The 18,765-nt window shown below is 39.7% G+C and overlaps 1 protein-coding gene across 10 annotated transcripts in view; it reads right to left on the bottom strand.

Annotated features, from left to right (window-relative positions):
- Positions 1-18,765, bottom strand: part of rg (A kinase anchor protein rugose) — a 389,200-nt gene that overhangs the window by 66,732 nt on the left and 303,703 nt on the right. For all 10 annotated transcript variants that reach the window (XM_018506580.1, XM_018506581.1, XM_018506586.1 and 7 more), the window contains one exon: positions 18,438-18,574. In XM_018506580.1, coding sequence (XP_018362082.1) covers positions 18,438-18,574 — 137 coding nt within the window. The remainder of the gene's footprint in view (positions 1-18,437; positions 18,575-18,765) is intronic.

Here is an 18,765-nt window from a genome sequence, read left to right as displayed (position 1 = left end):
GAGCCGGTCTTCCTTCGCCACGGAGTACAACTGGAAGTCTGGTGGAAGGCCTGCCAGGTGACGGCGGCGCCTCGGACCACATCCATCTTCATGTTCGGGGCCTGTTTGAGTCCCATCCCTTCGGTCTCTCCATCCTCGTGCGGCTCACGAAGCACAAGGAATCCAGAGAGAGAAGGAAGAAAAGGGAAGAGAGGGAAGTACCGCGCGGGAAAGGGAGACGAGAACGAGCTCGAGCTTGCTTGTTATTTATTAGGAGGTTCTCGTTAAGGTCCATCCGAGTCCACGGCCCGTGGATACGGCGGAGACCTGTCACACCCGCGTTATCTGACCGACCGCATTGTTTTAATCTCCCACCAAAACGTCGTCGTCGCCGTCTCCCTTTCTCGTTCTCTTTCTTCAAGGCTCTCTCTGCTATGCAGCCTACGCCCGTTGCGGTGAACCTGCGCGCGAGAGCTCTCGCCATCTTGCCGTCGTCCTCGTCGCCCTCGTCGCCGTCGACATGAGACGAGGTAACCACGAACTCCTCTCATAAGATGCTATCGGGCCGCGGCGGTTTTTAGTCAGGAACATCGGTGGCAGGCAAAGATGCGGCCTGTTGTCTGCCGTGGAGATTGATTACGTCGCCATCCGGGAATTAAATAAGCCACGCGATGGTTTCATCCGTCGGCGACGTGGCGGGTCCGGTCACGGGATCTTACCTATCTAATCCTACCATGAAGACTTACGAAGCTCCCGTAATATTGGAGAGTTTATATTGGTGTCATGATAAGAGGAATATACGGGAAACTGCATGGGAAAAACGATTTTGCTAAAGTATCTAAAAATTTAGCTAAATCTGAAAATAATTATGTTAGGCCATCTAAATAATTATATTAGAAGCTGGTTAGAATGTAAAAACTTTTTGCAAAATTAGCATCGTGTCTGATCATTCTACGTGATTATTTTGATAATCTAACATAATTATTTATAAAGGATCCGGCACTATTATATAGAAAATTTAGTCTTGGTAAAAAATGAGTTAGTTTTCTATATACATATATCACTATAGATATAATAGTGTTTTCATATAATGTAGTTTATAATGTAATAAACAAAAAATGTCACAATGCTCAATAAAAGATCATTTTTGAGTTATGGTTTATTAAAAGCGTAAAACTTGTGTTCACGGCACCAAAAGCCATCATTATTGAATCTTGCGTCTATAACATTTTTTGTTACCACATTATATGCTGTATTATATTTCAAAACTTATTTCATCGAGATCCAATTTTCCATATATTATAATTAATACAGTCCTTTGTACTTAGTCCAGTTTTCACATGTATACTTCAGCAAAACCGTTCTTTCTGTATAAAAAATTATTTAGTATAAAAATTCTCTTTAAAGAAAAGGAAAACTATTTATATCACTTTACTCGCATTTTTGTAATAGCAATTCCAGAGATGTAAATGATGAAAAAATATTAGAATTTTAGAGTAAATAACTCGGAAATTAATAGTTTTTTTCCTTCGGCTTTGATAGTTTTTTTACTCGGATATTTTTTTTGGGTCATTTATGTTTGTTCGCATTGCTTTTGAAACCCCCAAAATTTTTGCACTTAAAGTGATATGATTAGAAAAATAGATTTGAGCGCGCGTTGAAAAAAGAGAAGGCACAGATGCTGAATGCAAAGAATGCAAGCAACGCAAACAGATCTAATTAATCAATTATCAACTCACCAAAAATTGCAACAGTCAATAATACATAGTTCCGCTTCGATATAAAATTGTAAAGACAAAAGTATTAAAAAGTATTAAAAAATCGAAATAACAAGAAAAATAAATTCTATTTCTTCTTCTAAATATTTAACATGAATTCTATATATTTTTTCGCGAATTTTATGTAATTTTATCAAAAATATCATTTTTACAGTAAAAAATTTTTTACTTGATACTTTTCTCCGAAGTAAAAAATACCGTTTTTTACATCTCTAAGCAATTCACATCACAGAATTTCAACTGTGTAAACGTTTATACGGCTGGCCTTTCCACAGAAAGATTTCCTGCTCGATAACTGTAAACTTTATGCGTATAATAAACTTTTTTCGCAGGTCATTCCTGAGATAGCTTAAGAAATATTCATATTCAATGTTTAATCCCTATCGTTGTTTAGTGCCTGACTAATGATTTTACGGGCGTGCGTAAATTAAGTGATTTGAAGATGCCTGAAAATCACCGCTTATCGCTGTTGTGTTCGCGTCGAGGTACCTATCTACGATCGCACGCGCGAGGCTTGCGAGGCAAAAGGTAATGGGCAATATCAAAGCAAAACGGATGGCAGTGGCTGTTTACCCCGAAATTGCCTTTTGAAACCGTTGCGAACGTAATATACAGCTCACGGTATATCACACCAGAAATGCAGACTTTTATGAGCGTAGCTGAAGGAACCTTTTGTCGAAGGACAACAATATGGTACAATGTCAGGTGTCTCCGTGATACCGTGCATGTAGGTAACTGTTTCCCCATCCTTACTTGAACCACCCACTCACATCGCCACCACCAATGCAACATCATCCGAGACCCGTCGCGTCGTACCGTCGCGCCGGCCGCTCGCCCACGCAACAAATCACAAGCGAATCTTTTAATTGCCTGACATCTTTACGGCTCCTATAAAACAATGAATAGGTAGGTTTCGAAAATGCTGGACGAAGAAACCGGGAGAAACCGTAGCCGCGCTACGGATCGTCCAGTCGCGGTCGTCGTTATCGTGCTGGTATCCGACCGAGACCCGCGGTGTATATCACGTTTACGGTGTTGTCGGTATTTTCAAGATTGTGCGCACCGAGTCGCCCCGCTGATCCGTGAATCCCCGCGCGATTACGTCAGTCCCCAAACGGTCATCAGGGGTCGGAGGGCCGATGTTCAAGGGCCCCGTTCCTGTTACGAGGTTGCGGAAACCCGAGATGTCGGAGTCGAGCCTCTCTAGCGTCTCGAGAATTCTTCGCTGCTCGTACCTACCTGTCTCAGACCGGAGGATGTTTCACGATAATGGCTCGCACAGCGCGACCGTGGCGCAAATCGTGGCGAAAACAAGGCTCAACAAGGCCCGTCGTACACGTGCGCGCTGCTCGGAGTGCGGAAAACATGGTTTACGGTACGACGAGGTTCGGGTTGTACATACAAGAATCCTCGCGTCTCCGACCCCGCGCGATGTCCTTATCTGGTCCCGATCCCGCGGTGAGATGCGCTGTGTGAATATATTCTTACGTCGCGGAGAGAATGTCGACGTAATTGTCTATCGCAGATCATGGTAATTCGCGGGGCGTCGTTGTCCTCGGCGTTTACATAAATTCTGTACCGCGAAAATCTCGCTCGTAGAATTAGTATCCTCAATCATCCACGCAAGCGTGCGAATGGAATTTACACCTTCTTTTGAGCTCACACGATACGACGAAGATATATTTTGATAGCGGTATTGAAAGGAACGCTATAACCTCGTGGTAAATTAAAGACCGAGATAAACTCAATCCCGAAAAATTATATGTATATAACATACATCATAATTTTTCGGGATTGAGTTGCATTCGTAATTTCCTGTCATCGCCGAGGAAGTCATATATCCCATTTCATATAATTAATAATTTTTATAATTTTCAAAGATGTTACAAAGTCCTGGGCAATATTGAATGTTCACAAACTATATTTTATTCTTTGAAATCTTCTAACGTCATTAACCCTACACATATTACTCACGTTTTCTTTTTAACATAATTACGTGGGATATTTCTTATATCTCAATTTTTATTGTTTCCTTTATTGATTCATAATTAAATAAGGCTGATAATATTCTATATAATAAAGATAAATGCAAATTTTTTAAAATTATAAAATAATTTGTCCTATAAATATATATATATAATAACACATGTATAAATAACATTCATCCTTTACAGACATTTAATACTAGCCAATTTACTAAAAGACAGTAATTAATCGTACATTTGGAATATTAAAGGTACTGAACAATAATGTCTTTAATACTTAAAATAATCAATTACTATCTTTCAGTATTGGCTAATATTAGATTCTGTAAAGGATACATTTAAGATTGGAGTACTCTGCATCTCAGACGAGTAATAAAGGATTAATTAAAACCATGTAATCAGATAACCATATAACAAAGTAAAGACAATAATACTAATAAAGCGGATTTAACTTCGTCTATCATTTCGTCTCGTAACCAGTCTTCGCATCCAGTAGTCACGGCAACAACGACCAAACTTGTACCGAACAGTTCTTTCGATTTACCACGATACGAAAGTTCAAGGTCGAAGAATAAATCAACCATATAAAACCAAGAGAACCAGTCGTATCGCAATTCGTACAATGATATTGCACGAGCATACTATTAATAAAACCGAGTAATTAATGATCGACCGCGATCATTTTCAAACACGATTTCTCCAGACCGTTATATCGATATAGATATATTGCCAACCGAACACGCTGTGTGATTGGCATAGAATTCTCGATGAGGGAACTAGCTACGTCCATTAGTAATCATTCATAGAACAACATTTCATTTTAAATAACAAAAACATCAGAAAGCATCGAGACACAAAAAAATGACACTAAAAGAAAAGTATTTAACATCTGTGACCATAATTGGCAAATCTATTGTTATAATTATTATGTTAGTGTAATAATTATTATATTTATAGTTCTTATAAAATAGAATCGTTTCTTTTTTCCAATTTTCTTGATATATAGAATTATAAATATAATTATTATTATTAATATTAAAGCAATAATAACTAGATAAAAAGAATGGCTTAGGATGCTCGTACGGAATACAAGAGATCTGGATTCAAGTCCCGGCCGAGGTAATATTTTTCGCAATAAATTTATTAACAGTTTTAACATATTAACATCTTTATAATATATGATGCTTGATGGTAGCATCAAATTATTAAATTGCTTGTCAATTTAATTCGCGATTACTAGAGTAGTTTAATTGCGTTTATTTAGTCCGGAAAAATAATTCGGCGCGCAGTTTGAAAAAGACTACAATATGGTATACATGCAAGTACATGTATAGTATATATTAGTAATTCAAGATTGAATTATTTAAGCAACGAAGATCCACCTTCGACCGTAATAGGCATTTTAAATTTCTAATATCGATTGTGTTTCTCACATATACGGTCTAAAATAAAGATATTGTTTAAATAAAAAGAATTCCTAACTAAATTATTTTACTATGCAATTATAATCATAAATACTAAACACTGCATTTCTCTCAATGTGTAAGAAAGAATTTTTTAAATTCTTACACCTTTTATTAATGTGTACATGTAATATGTCTCTTTTACTGATCTGCAATAAAGAATAAAATTTATGACAGACATTAAATAGCATTATTAAACTTGTTTAAATTAGCAATAGCATACTGTTACTGAACAGAGCTGAATTTGTACGAGGTCGATGAAACGCAATCAAAAGTAAGGTCTCGCGATCCGAACATTATGTAACAAACATATCGATAAAAAGATTTCTAAATGTCGGAGGGAAAGACCGGGCCCTCGAGGGACGCCACTGCGCCAGTGATAGTCGCGGAGATACTCCGTCCGTCGTTCGCCATGCGTTCGTTTGGCATTATGGTTGCGGCGTCTGAGACTGCGGGGGGCGCCGGCGCCGGCGCGTAAAATCTCTGCGTTATGAGTCTCCCTTCCCCCGCACACACCGTTTGACCGCCGGTGCCCAGCTCGTCGTGGGGCCCCACGCCACGCCACGCCACGCCACGCCACATCGGGGCTCCGGCAACCACGTCGGTCCGCCACCTTGCCTCTCGCGCGCCTCGCCATCCTCCTCCTCGCCGCTGGAAGACATCCCGTTCTTCCGTGGCTTTTGTTTTAAGGTATCCCGAGGATCTACCGGTCGTGATAAATGGTACCCTTCGGGACAGGATCAATCGATAAACTACGTGCAACTACGGGCGACACGTTCCCCGATCCCGGTCGCGACAGAATTCGCCGGCTCGACGAGATCGGGTCCCGAGATGAAGCACAGAACGAAATGAGGCACCAGGTTTTTTCGTCGTTGCCTGTCCTATTTTGACGACAGAAGAAGAGGTGGGAAAGCGATTTGCGCCTACCACTTGGGAGGTGTACAGTTTGGATGGTGAGTTTAATGCTTATCGATACTATATCTGAAGTAGCGGTGTCGAGAAATTGAGATTCGATCCGATCGCAGCCGGCTTGATTTTTTGTGAATCTATAACGTCGTTCAAACCTGGCCAGATAAGATTTTGGGGTACGCGTAGTCGGTGTGCGTCCGTGTGGACGGAACCGGACCCGTGTGAGTTTCGTGGGGAGGTATAATTGAATGTTTTGTATAATTAACCTGCGCCATAACTCAACGTACGTCGCGCCTCCAGCCGCGGGCGGACCTCCCTTCTTCTCCACGCACGCACCTTCACTCTTGAAGAAGGTATTTGTATATTCACCAACGGGCCTGCGCTCGCAGTGTGGTATTATATACTGCTCCTTCAAATACTATTAAAAGCAAACATTGTAACGACGTGGTTCGATGTACCATGAATAAAGATGCCGCAGCAACCCGTTTCACGTATCTACCGAATACGCGCAGCAACGTAAAACCTGTCACCGCAAAAGCCAGATGTACAGTACGGCGATATTAGTGTGCAGTTTAAATGTTGCTTTATTAATTGTTCAAGTGTCTAGTATAAATTATATGATTCAACAAATTTTTTCATCGAATGAAAAATAGCGTTTTTTGCTCATTTCATTCCAAGTTGCTAAAAATCTTTTGCTGACGTGCTACGCAAATTCTAATAACGGCATCGCACAAAAGCTTTTGATTTGTATTTCCAGATATCGCTGACTTTACTTAAAAAAAAAACACACAATTTTTCTTTATGTAAAAAATATTGAAAAAAACAAAAAATACTATTTTTGCTCAATACACTTCAATTTACTAAAAATCCTAACGTGCTACACAAATTCTGACAGCGGAATCTGTTCAGCGCGGAAAAACTTTGGGATACGTACTATGACACTTTAGAGAGAAAAAAAAGAGTAATTTGTCAAACAGATCAAATCAATTAAACAAGAAGATCAATTAAATATAGTCTGTGAAAGATAAATCGAAAGAAAGAAAAGAGGGAATCAATGAAGTTAATAAAGAGAAGGCAATCTGTGAATAAACTGAGATTCAGGTTCAGCTAATGCAGTAAATTGACTCATGGCCGAAGAAAACTGATTTTGCATGTTGCATGACAGCGTGCCGAAAGCGGGCTCGGAGAACAGCGTCCCCTTCCATCGATTCGTGCGGCCGGCTAACAACCGGATAATCGTTGCCGAGAGGAGCCGAGAGGCAACCTCTCTCGTAACCGGCATCTTCGCAGAGTCCAACAAAACTCTACCACGTTTACACTGTCCTGCACTAAATGACGTCGGTCTCGAAATCCCACTGCGATATCGTTAAATCTCCTAGTAGTTATAGGCCTCATAAGGTCTTTCGTTGCTAAGGACTCTAATGATTTTTCATTATCTGTGTTAACTTGTTAGACAAGGTCAGACTCAACCTGATGTTTTAGCCAATGGGCTTCATCTGTGATGATGTCATAGATGAAGCTCACTGGGTGAAGCATCAGATTAAGTACAAGTTAACCAAATAATAAAAAACCGGACCTAAGGAATGCTCCTCCATGAGTACCTGTTTACCGTTTGTACTTTGTTGTGTTCACAATCATATGATTTACGCGTACTGGATATTAATTCGCTCACGATCGCCCACTTTAAGATGACATCAGCCACCGTCGCGCGCGAATAATTCAGGGTAACGAGAATTAATTGCAAGCAAAGCGTAACGATCGTGCTATTCTTCGTGCATCGACGCGTATCGCGCGAATTTATATCTTTTCTTTCATTCTTATTGGTGATTTATAGGAACAGAAATAATATGAACTGTATGCAATACAACTAGCAAAGTGAATAAGAAACCTTAATCTTATGTTATATTAAAGGAAATAATGTTGTCCGATCAGGTAAGAGAACAAGGATGCTCACGGAGACTCGCCTATTCATCTCTCTATATTTGTAAAATTATGAATTGCGCTCAGGGTAATAGTTTGCATTCCGTTGTCCGTTTTCTCACTCCCTGCCTCCGGTCACGCGACCGTAATCAACTGTGTCATTATCCACACGGAGCTTGCGAAACGCATGCAATAGTTTATAAATTACTTTACGCACGCTCGTGAATTATCGATAATTGTATATATATAGTTATATTGCTGTACTTTACACAAAGCGCTTGGCGCATCTCTTGATCGACCGCTAACTCATCAGTTTACATGGTTTCACGAATCAACCGACATTCGTTTCATTCTCTACAATATTTGTCATTCTTTTTTTAAATAAATGGAACAAATATTTTTATATATCAGAGCTTATATATATATTCGCGAATGACCGAATATTTCGGCTCGCGATTATTAGCATCTCAAACTGATTATGTTTAAACGTTTCGGCGCACAGTCACATCTGAGATAAATTTAATTCATAAACCAAGAATATTATATAATATTATTCGAAACATCTAACTTTGATCGATTCTTGGCGCTCTCTACCATATTTATTTATCACTTTTCATGCGATTCAACTATTCCCTCAAAAAATGCATATTTTACATAAAGCGCTTAATGCATTTCTTGATCTATCGCTAACTTATCAGTTTACATGCTTTCATTAATCAACCAATTCTGTTGGCATACGTTTCATTCTTTACAATATTTGTAACTCTTTAAAAAGTGAAAGTTTTTAAATAAATAGAACAAATATATAAATATATGTATATATTACTTTCCATACAGAGAGTTCAGCCATTTTCTCGAAAAGTACGTATTTTGCGAGGTGTTTGACGTATTTTTTTGATCAACCGCTAACTCATCACCTTATATGCTTCCATGAATCAACCAAATCTACCGACATACATGATACTTTTTCCTCTAATATCCGTAACTCTTTTAGAAGATGAAGACCTTTTAAATAAATAGACTAAAACTTACATATATATCCCTTTCCATGCGGTTCAGCGATTCCCTCGAAAGTACAGATTTTGTTACGGAACCCCTAAAAGTGCCCATTTAAATAGCTATATTTCAGAGCGTAGCCATAAGGCCAACAACCTGTCAGGAGATCATACCCTTGTCAAAATAATCGCTAAATTATGGGATGCGTACAGTTTTAACTACCAGCTCGCTCTCCCGGGTCAGTAACATTCCCGTTTCCTGCCTATCCACTCGTCCCATCTTGCTGGCCGATAACTAGCCTCTTACGTTCCTCTTTCTTTTTTTTTTGCAGCACAGATCTGCCGCACACGAATCGAGAGACACCGGACGCTGTGAATGAAAATCGTGTGAGACAGCTGACGCGCCCATTCCCAACGTCATCAGTTTGCGCATGATTAATGGGACAATAAAAAATTCGTCAGAAACGAACGATCAGCGTGCGAGGTCCACAATTGTTTGCTTTACTTTTATTTTGAAATCTTCGATACGGGCACACGATCTGCGTGCGATCATTAATTTTCATCAGCTTCTCCGAGATGACATCAAGAACTCTGAATCTCCGGTTTTCGTCGCTCCGCTCGTTATGATAGATCGAGTCTAACGAGTACCCTTCGAGACACCTTTTCGTCTTTTACAGATTACATTTAACGGGGAACATCAGGACGACAAGAGTTGTCATGTTGCGCAACTTATCGCGACGAATAATAAACGCGGCGAACTATTATCGAACCTTTCTCGTGCGGCCCTATTTTTACATAATTGAGAAATAAGATCTGCCTTCGCGCGAGCGACAAATTACACGCTCCGTCAAGCAACGCCTCTAAAGGTAAAACCGGATACGCAACACCGATTTCACGCTACGCTCCGGCCGTGCCTCGTTCCATTGAGACGGTGATAACCAATTCAAGATTATTTTAAGCATACATATTGCCTCGTACGCTTATCAGCTAAGTACTTTACGAAACGGTCCAAGAGGCATCTCGATAAAACGTAAAGTAGAAATTTACATCTGGAATCGGGTATATACAATGCATCGCGCACGTCACAGAGTCTAGTGGAAAACATTTCTCGCTTTTTTTTTTTACAAATTTTTTCGTCCCATCTAGGAAATCACAATGTATAAATAATAAACTAAATTCGAATTAAATTTAATACATTTCCTTGAGTTAAGTTGTTTAAACTCCATCGTTTTAAATTAACGACTATTGAGTAGAAACAATGACAACCTATAAAAATAATTAAAAATAAATCTCAAATTGGGTATAATGTGACATTGTATAAATTTAATTAATATAACACCCCAATAAACAAAGGGCGAAGAAAGAGTCAACAATCAAATAAAATAAAAGTAACGTCTAGTACTATAAATATAAAAACGAATAATTGATTGGAAAATTTTAACGTCAGGTTCCATAGGTATAAAAATAAATTTAATAGTACACACATGCGCAAATCATGCTTCGTCAAGCGACGCACGAGGTATTAGTATTATGTGAATAATACGAGCTCGCGCGTTTATGTCCTCGTGATTTGCGCACTCGTTGTCGCGGCAGTTTCATTAATATTAATCGATTCGCCGTAGAGCGTCGCGGCTCGTTTTGCAAATGCGCTTGAAAATGCGCCTCGGGCCCCCGCCGCGCCGCGCCGTGCGTCCGCGTGCGAGATGCGATGATTAATGGCAGAAAAGGCGGGAAAGGCACGGCCTCGGGTTCTCGGGGACCTCGGGTAGTGGTTTTCCCTTATCTCGCGGCTCGTTTGCATGCGCGCATCCACGACACCGCGTCGCATCGCGTCGTCCCGCACTTGCGTGCCCGCTCTTTATTTTTCGATCGTTATTACTATATAACTATATACGCGCCGATACGCGATGATGAACCTACCTATCGCGCGATTCCCGGTAATAAAGGTAGAATAATTATAGATATCACCCGATAAGAAAATTGCAATCAAATCTATCTGTCACTGGTACGCTTTTAATAAAGCGTCAGTAACATTGGTATCATATTAGAGATCGAGATTGAGATTGGATTGGAATTTGACTAATCAAAGTAAAATTTACTAAACTTGATATTGGTTTACTTTCTTCTGATTAGATTTCAATCCAATCTCAATCTCTAGTCTGATACAGCATAAGAAGATGGATTTTCTTCTTGCACCGGAAATTGTCGAGCATGATAGTACAATTTACAATGGTGTCGCATTAGAAGACCGTGTCATAAAACGCAGAATACTCTCGTAGATGCGATCACTAGTAATTTACTGTTAATTACGGTTACTTTATTTTCTTTCCGCGGAAGAATCTTGGTCTCTAATTTTACGCTATTTAACGTTCTTTAAAGTCATCAGTGTTATGTATAATTATTAATAAAACAGTAAACTGATGCAATTAAAGCTTGATAATCTTCATCGCAGTGGTTTCTCTATACCTTTTTCACAAGTCGTTTAATTTACTAAATGTATTATAAATATTGTACTCAATTCTCGGTAGATATTTTAAACATTAAGACACTACACAGAAAGTATGTTTTATGGAAGTATCTAAAAATTCAACTAAAATATGGATCTGAAAATAATTTTATAGGAATATTAAAATAATTATATAGAATGCTCAAGCTGATTGTTAGAATGTCAAAATTTTTTGCTGCGTTACTCATCGTGTTCGAGTTTCCTATATAATTATTTTGGTAGTTTAACAAAATTATTTTCAGATCAGTTATTTACTTAAATTTTTAGATACTTCAATAAAACTGTTCTTTTATATAGTATATTAGATATCAAATACTAGATACTTTTTGCAGAGATTGGAGATTGAGGAAAGAACGTATAACTCGCGTACGTATCGCGAAACGATCGATAGGTGATGCGGAACCAAAAGCTATTTGCACAACGTGTAGCCCTGAAATTCCATTCCAGTCACGTATCCAGATGGCACACGCGACCACCGATACGTGGCACCAGGCGCCATCGATAATTGCGGGGCAACGCGCACCCGTACAGCTCGAAAATCGATGGTGGCGAAAGGGTGACGCGAAAATGGGCACGATCCGTGCCCTGTGCAGCGGAAAGTAAAAGGAGAAAGAGAGAGGCAGAAGGAAGAGAGAGAGGGTACCCAAGAGGGCATAATAAATATCAGGTAAGAACGAGATCGGGCGCTACTTACGCCGTCAGCGATAATGACGGGGTGTGTTCAGGCTGTTTGCTTAGCGAGCAGATTAGTGAATGAATCCACAGGTGGGCGCCATCCGTCACACTTTGAATCGGATCCAGCCTCGCTCCGCCTATATTGCCGGCGACTAGTCCTCTTTCAGGTCCGTATGAATAGGGCAACGAAAGGACCCGAATCGGAGAACGTCAAGGAGTACATTATACAGACGATATCATTGATGAATTACAGTCCGATTTGCGATTATATTACACAACGTAAGAGTTTACGTGTTTGTCAGAGTCAATGAAATAATGTTTTAAGGCTTTAATTAAGCCGAGAAAAAAAAATGTTGTAATATGTAGCTCGAAAAAGGAACCAGGACAATGTAATCCCATTACTGCACTATGTTGAACCAACATCAAGCTGTAGCCGATAATTATAGCTTCATTCTTAGTCATAACGCGACTGCCTAAATTGCGCCGTTTTTAATCAACGTCTAACATTGTAGCAGCACCGTCCCTTGATATGTATCGTGTCTTTCATATTTATGAATATATAGGGTGTACTCCAGAAAAAAATGCACGAAAATAGATTGTACTGGATTAGTACTTACAAGAACATTTGTACTTTTACATGATTATGTATCGAATGTATAAACTGTGCGTTACAGGAATATGAAATTTGCTAGAAAAAACTGTATGCTATTTAAGAGCAGAGTGTTGTATTTGAAACACGTTGTATATATGTATACCTTCGAGCAAACTCTTAGCACTGTAGTGAACTCGCGTATCTACAGAACGGATACACCCACAAGCTTTCCGCCTACCTGCAGTCGCTGACAGAACTGATGTGGCACGAGACAGTTGCCTATGATATTCATCATCATTCCTTTCGAGGATAATCGGTCGTCACGCCTATAACGACCGCTGAAGGAGGATCGGCATCGCGAGAAAGATCGTCTGCTACAGTAAGAGAGATTTCGGACGATCGTTTATTTGGCACTTTAGATTAGGATGACACATTTCTGCTTCCGCAGTTCGCGTGGCCAATTTAAAGATGTATATATTAGAAATATATTAATAGTTTGGACTTGAGACAGGAGTCGAGTAAATAACTGTGCGATGCACAAATTGAAAATTAAGATTCAAGTACCTGCCAATTGCCGACAGTAATAAATTATGATTATTTTTGGATCAGGCCATTTTTTCCCGATTAAGAGTATTTTACACGGGTGTAAAATGTCGCACGATTGAAATCTGCAGGAAAATCCATTTTCTACACCACTGAAGAGCCTTGAGGCACCGATATGATGGAGTGTTACGGAGATTGGCGGACCACCGGAGTAATGTCCGCACTAATAGCAGTGATTACCCCTGCCTTGTTGAGAATGAGCCCGCCTGCTCCTTCCAGCTTGCCTGCTCTTCAGGTTCTGCCCCGTTCTCTGCTTCGCGCTGCCCTGCCCATGAATTGATGGATGTTTACCAAACTAACTGCATCCTTTTCGCGTAGACTACCCCTCTGGTCATCGGCTACCTGGTCATCGGCAACGTCGAGTCCCATCGAAATCGTGGATCGATTAAATTATGCAGGATATGCAAATTCGTATCTCGATACGCGCTCGTGCACCTTGATCTTCGTGCCTTTAGCAGAAAACGCACGATGAAACTGTTGGAAGAATAATTATTGCCTCTCTCGTTTTTATTAATAATAACACGAATGATATATACGCAAGCAGAAGAAATTAGATCCGATCAAGAGTTATATGCTTATTCATCAAACTCGACGTGAATTATTATTCCGGAATACACGATACATAATTCAAAGAGCGAGCACAGACGCATCGCGCTCGGGAGAGGAAAAGCGCGTCTCTTTATCGAAGAAGCCACGTATCGCACGGCAATCTGACCACAAGAGTAGCTGACAGGCTTTATTATTTATCGACACGTGTTTATAATCGCAAGATGCAAGAATAATGCGATGGAATAATTGCGATAAGATACGGTCGCGTATTCGATGGCTGGTAGTTAAAGCGAAGTGGACAGTCTTTGTAATACTATCACGAGATACCGCGGATCGGAGCGCGGAATAATTACAGTCGTATTATTATAACGTCACTCGCACTATATTACATCGATGTCATGCATATGTATTGCCTAAGAAGGCCGTAATCGCATAACATTAAACCGGTGCTTGGTCACAATCCGCCCTCCTGTCATTCTCGTTTAGTCTTTCATGTACAAACGTGTACGCTCCCGATAGAAAGTTCTTTTCATATCGTTATCTTACAAAGAGATCCGTATCGGTTACACAGTCGCCTGCACAATGTATATTTATGTATGAATAACACGGCGATATTAATAATCCCGAGTGTGAAGTGAATCGCAGCGAGAAATACCACTAACTACGAACTTGGAAATCTCTAACACCGTATGATCTACGAGGTAGTTTGTATTTGCGATCATTGATAAACGGCTCGATGTCTCGGATTTTTCGCGGCGCTGTATCCCTCGTTAATGGTATCTTCGTCGCGAACGAACACCAACGTATGGCACAGACCACCTGTCCGGTTGGTATCCCTCAATCCTCTTTCTCCCATTTTCTCACTATCTCCTTCTCTCTCTTTCTCTTTTTTTTTTCGTACAGCACTGGGCATCCCACAAGGATATTCGCAGCATGTGTCTGCGATAACTATACCACAGGAAAGGGAACTTTAGGCGCCACAGAGCAGGTTTCCATAAAAATGCGAGTCTCTCGAGCCACCGCGGAGTTTAATGTCCCGTGTGACCTACCCTCTGAAGCTGAGGCAACAAGCCGTTAGGTTTATTGAAACCTGATCTGCTTTTTCTCCTCTGAAATGCAAACTCGAAAGATATAAAACGACGTAAAAATAAAAATTAACGATTAACTTTTTGAAGATTATTGCATTGCGCGCTAATATAGTAAGATATATTTATACTTTAAAAGCGATAGTGTCGACTTTCTATCATGACGGAAGGAATAGTTTTGCTAAAGTGTTTAAAAATTTAGATAGATATAAATTTGGAAGCAATTTTGTTGGATCATTAAAATAATTATATAGAACGATTAAACATTGATGACTATGTTGCAAAAAATTTTAATCATTTTTTTAGCAACCAGTTTGACTGTCCTACATAATTATTTCGATGGTCCAAACAAAATTATTTTTAGAAACGTATCTAGCTAAATTTTCAGACACTTTAGCAACATTCTTTTTATATGTATACCTTGAATATACATTATGTGTACATCTTACAAACAGCATATGCGTTCTATAGCTTTCCAGTTTGATGAATGCTAATAAGAAATTGATTATTTATTTTACGACCGTACTTCACGTTTTGCTGTCTCTAAGAATAACCCAAGTGGCGACTCAATTTTCAGCGTATGCAAGTCGCGACGACAGCGCATCGTTATTACGTATCATCACAAGCAATTATGTGACATAAATCTCACATACGATACGCAATATAAATAACCGTTAATTTACGAATGGCTGCAAGGACTTTGCGCTTCAGTATTTAATCTGCAGAAGACGAGCATATATAGTTTCTTCGTCAAATTAGAGACGAAAAGTACATTTGCGAAAGAGCGGCCGTATCGTTGATTATTTGTTTTAGATATTAATGCCTCGTGCGGACTATCAATAATTCATTCTCGACGTAATCGCACGGTGTGCATCCTCTATCTTTAACATACGGCGTTGCGGGACAGACAGAAAGAGAAAAAGAGAAAGAGAGAGAAAAGAGGAACGATGTGGGGTGGGAGAGAAAGAAGAAACCCATGTAAACGATAAATCACGATAAATACGTTTGCCTGGGCCATTATAAAAGGTGAAGGAGGAAGAAGGGAGGAATCAGCGTGATCGGCGGTGGAGGAGACTCATGAGAAGAGATACGCACAAAAGGGTGCAACGGCGCGCGGCCCGATATGCAGTCCCTCCCTGAGGCCACTCCTGGGTGCATCCTCTTCTGCGGCCGCGCATTACGATCGCTTAAGTCTCGGCTCGACTATCGAGTGATCCATCGCCTACGAATTCGACGAAGCCTCCCGCCTACCCTCAGGACATCCTCGACTAATGAGCGTGTCTCGATCGTGAACGACCGGTCTCTCTCTCTCTCCCTCTCTCTCTCTCTTATTCTTCCTCTCGTCTTGCCTCCTCATCTCTATTTCTGCTTCCTTCTTCTTTGCTTCTATCTGTCTGCCTGTCTTTCTCCCCTTCTCGCACTGTTTCCCTCTTCGCTTCCAGGTGCGCTCAACGTTTCTTCTTAAAAAGGATTCCAATTAAGAGAGCCCGAATGAGTTCGTACGTCCTATTCATGGGCAAGTCCGTCGGTCAAGATATAACGGAGACGACAGGTGGACACACTGCGAAATCCTTGTGCATACCCCCGAGAAACACAGAGATACGATCGTCGGCGAGCGATTACTGAGAGTCTCTCGCACGGAGGACATCGAATATATTTTATTTATTAACTAACGAGGAACGTCGCGGCAGGCGTTAAAAGAGACTGATCCTATGGAATTGATAAAATTTGTGACATCGTGATATAAATTTATAGATAATAAAAAATTTCGTTACCATAATAGCACAATTCGAGGAACTTAATGATCGTTTACAAGATGATCGAACTTATCGGGTAAAATTACGTATTTAATTATTAATTCGCATCATCGACGCGTAATTGAAAAAAATCTTGTGATATTCATTAGATTCAACTAGAAATGTGTAAGTTAAATATTTATACCTTACACACAGGACACAATATTCTTAGAATATTAGATAAATATTAAAAAGGATACATAATATTTATATAACATTATAAGAATATTGTATGCTTATAAGGTAATTAAATCTATCAAACATTTCTAGTCGAAATAACTAGAAATTCAATTGCGATAATCAGAATTCTGATTCACACGATCAAAATTTGTTTTGTTTGTTTTTCTTGTTGGTACCAGAAATTTTTTTTTCTCAGCGTAGGTACTACAAATTTTATTTACATCGCGCTCGACACATGACTTCCCTGAGTGATGTTCATCTAGGTGGGAAAATGCGGTAGTTTCAGTGCATTCCTGTGAGAAGCTTGTTCACCTATGCCACCGATACGTAGTTAGTGCGTGGCAAAGCGATGGAAGATAGAGAGGAAGAGAGACGGAAGAGCGGGCAGGCAGATACCGGGCCCCACGGGGGGCTCATAATTGCCGACCCTGAAGATCGGTCGACCCCATGGGGCCCTCCTCTGTTTGTTTTATTCCCTAGTTATACAAACGCGAGATCTACGACCGATATATGATAATCGTCCTTCTAGTTCTTCCAGTTTACCTTCCTCTCTCGTTCTTTCTCTTTCTTTCTCTCGACTTCTCTCTCACCTTTATCTCGACTTTTCTTTCGTTTTTTTTTTATTGTGGAAGCTTCACGAATGTAGGGTGCCTTATGGACACTGATAGACAGGGACACGTCCGAACTAATTCTAGCCAGAATCTGCCTCCACTAGCGGTGCCGTGGAAGCTTTCGCCACGTCTCATCATTTACGACGTACACTTATTCAAGTTCTACGACGGTTGAAATGATTGATACTCTTCGTTATGAGCGGCTACCTTAGGCTTTCGCGTTCGTCAGTTTAAGAGAGGCCAGCATAAAATATTACCTCAAACATTTAATATGTAAATAATGGGTGTACGCTATTAGCGCACACATTTTTAAGCTGCAGCCGCAGTGTTAAATGCACGCTGATAAAGATGCATTTGCGATAAACGATAAAAGCGAATTGAAAGAAATTAGAAAATAATAATGTAATACTGATTGCAAATATTGATTACAAAATAAAGTAATTGAACATGTCATAGAATTAGTGCTTCTTATATCGAATGCTTAGCCGGTCTTACATTATTTTAAAGATAGAGTTTTTAGCTTCTTTAGCCCCATAAGAAAATGCTACAAATTTAACTTGGTCTCTTTCTTAACGATTTGGTTTTTCATTAAAATACAGTTTTATCGCCAAGACAACTGGCGACTATATTTCAAATAGATAACACCGCGAATGTTCCAAATACATATATTGTATCTTAATGAAGAGAAGACAAGATAAAGCAACTAATTGTCGAAGATTATATAAATAACGCATATTGTGACAAAGACGCATATTCAGTAATGTGTCTTTTTATTATGTTCTTCCATATGTGCTTTAATTTAAGTACTCACCTCACTGTCGATTTTTTTGAATTCCGGATCATCCTCGTCTACCTCGAAATACAGCTCTGTAGATGTAACGGAAATGATGCCGGGCGCCACGATACCGGGTGCGATTAATTTGCCTTTCGTGCTAATATTCACTGGACCTGGTAAAACACGAATAATCAGTCAACGTGCATGTAAACAACATTCCAATGAAATAATAGCATATTGTCTGTATATGCAATTTTTTTTATTTAACCCTGATTGAGTTTTCCTCATTTTTATATAACTGAAAGATGTATTCAAAACTTTACATACAAATATTATTAAGCGCCAAGATCTCGATTGTATTTTG

Source organism: Trachymyrmex cornetzi, unplaced genomic scaffold, assembly GCF_001594075.2.
Source record: "Trachymyrmex cornetzi isolate Tcor2-1 unplaced genomic scaffold, Tcor1.1 scaffold227, whole genome shotgun sequence".
Classification (NCBI taxonomy): Eukaryota; Metazoa; Arthropoda; class Insecta; order Hymenoptera; family Formicidae; genus Trachymyrmex; species Trachymyrmex cornetzi.
This window is presented reverse-complemented; position numbering and strand designations above follow the sequence as displayed.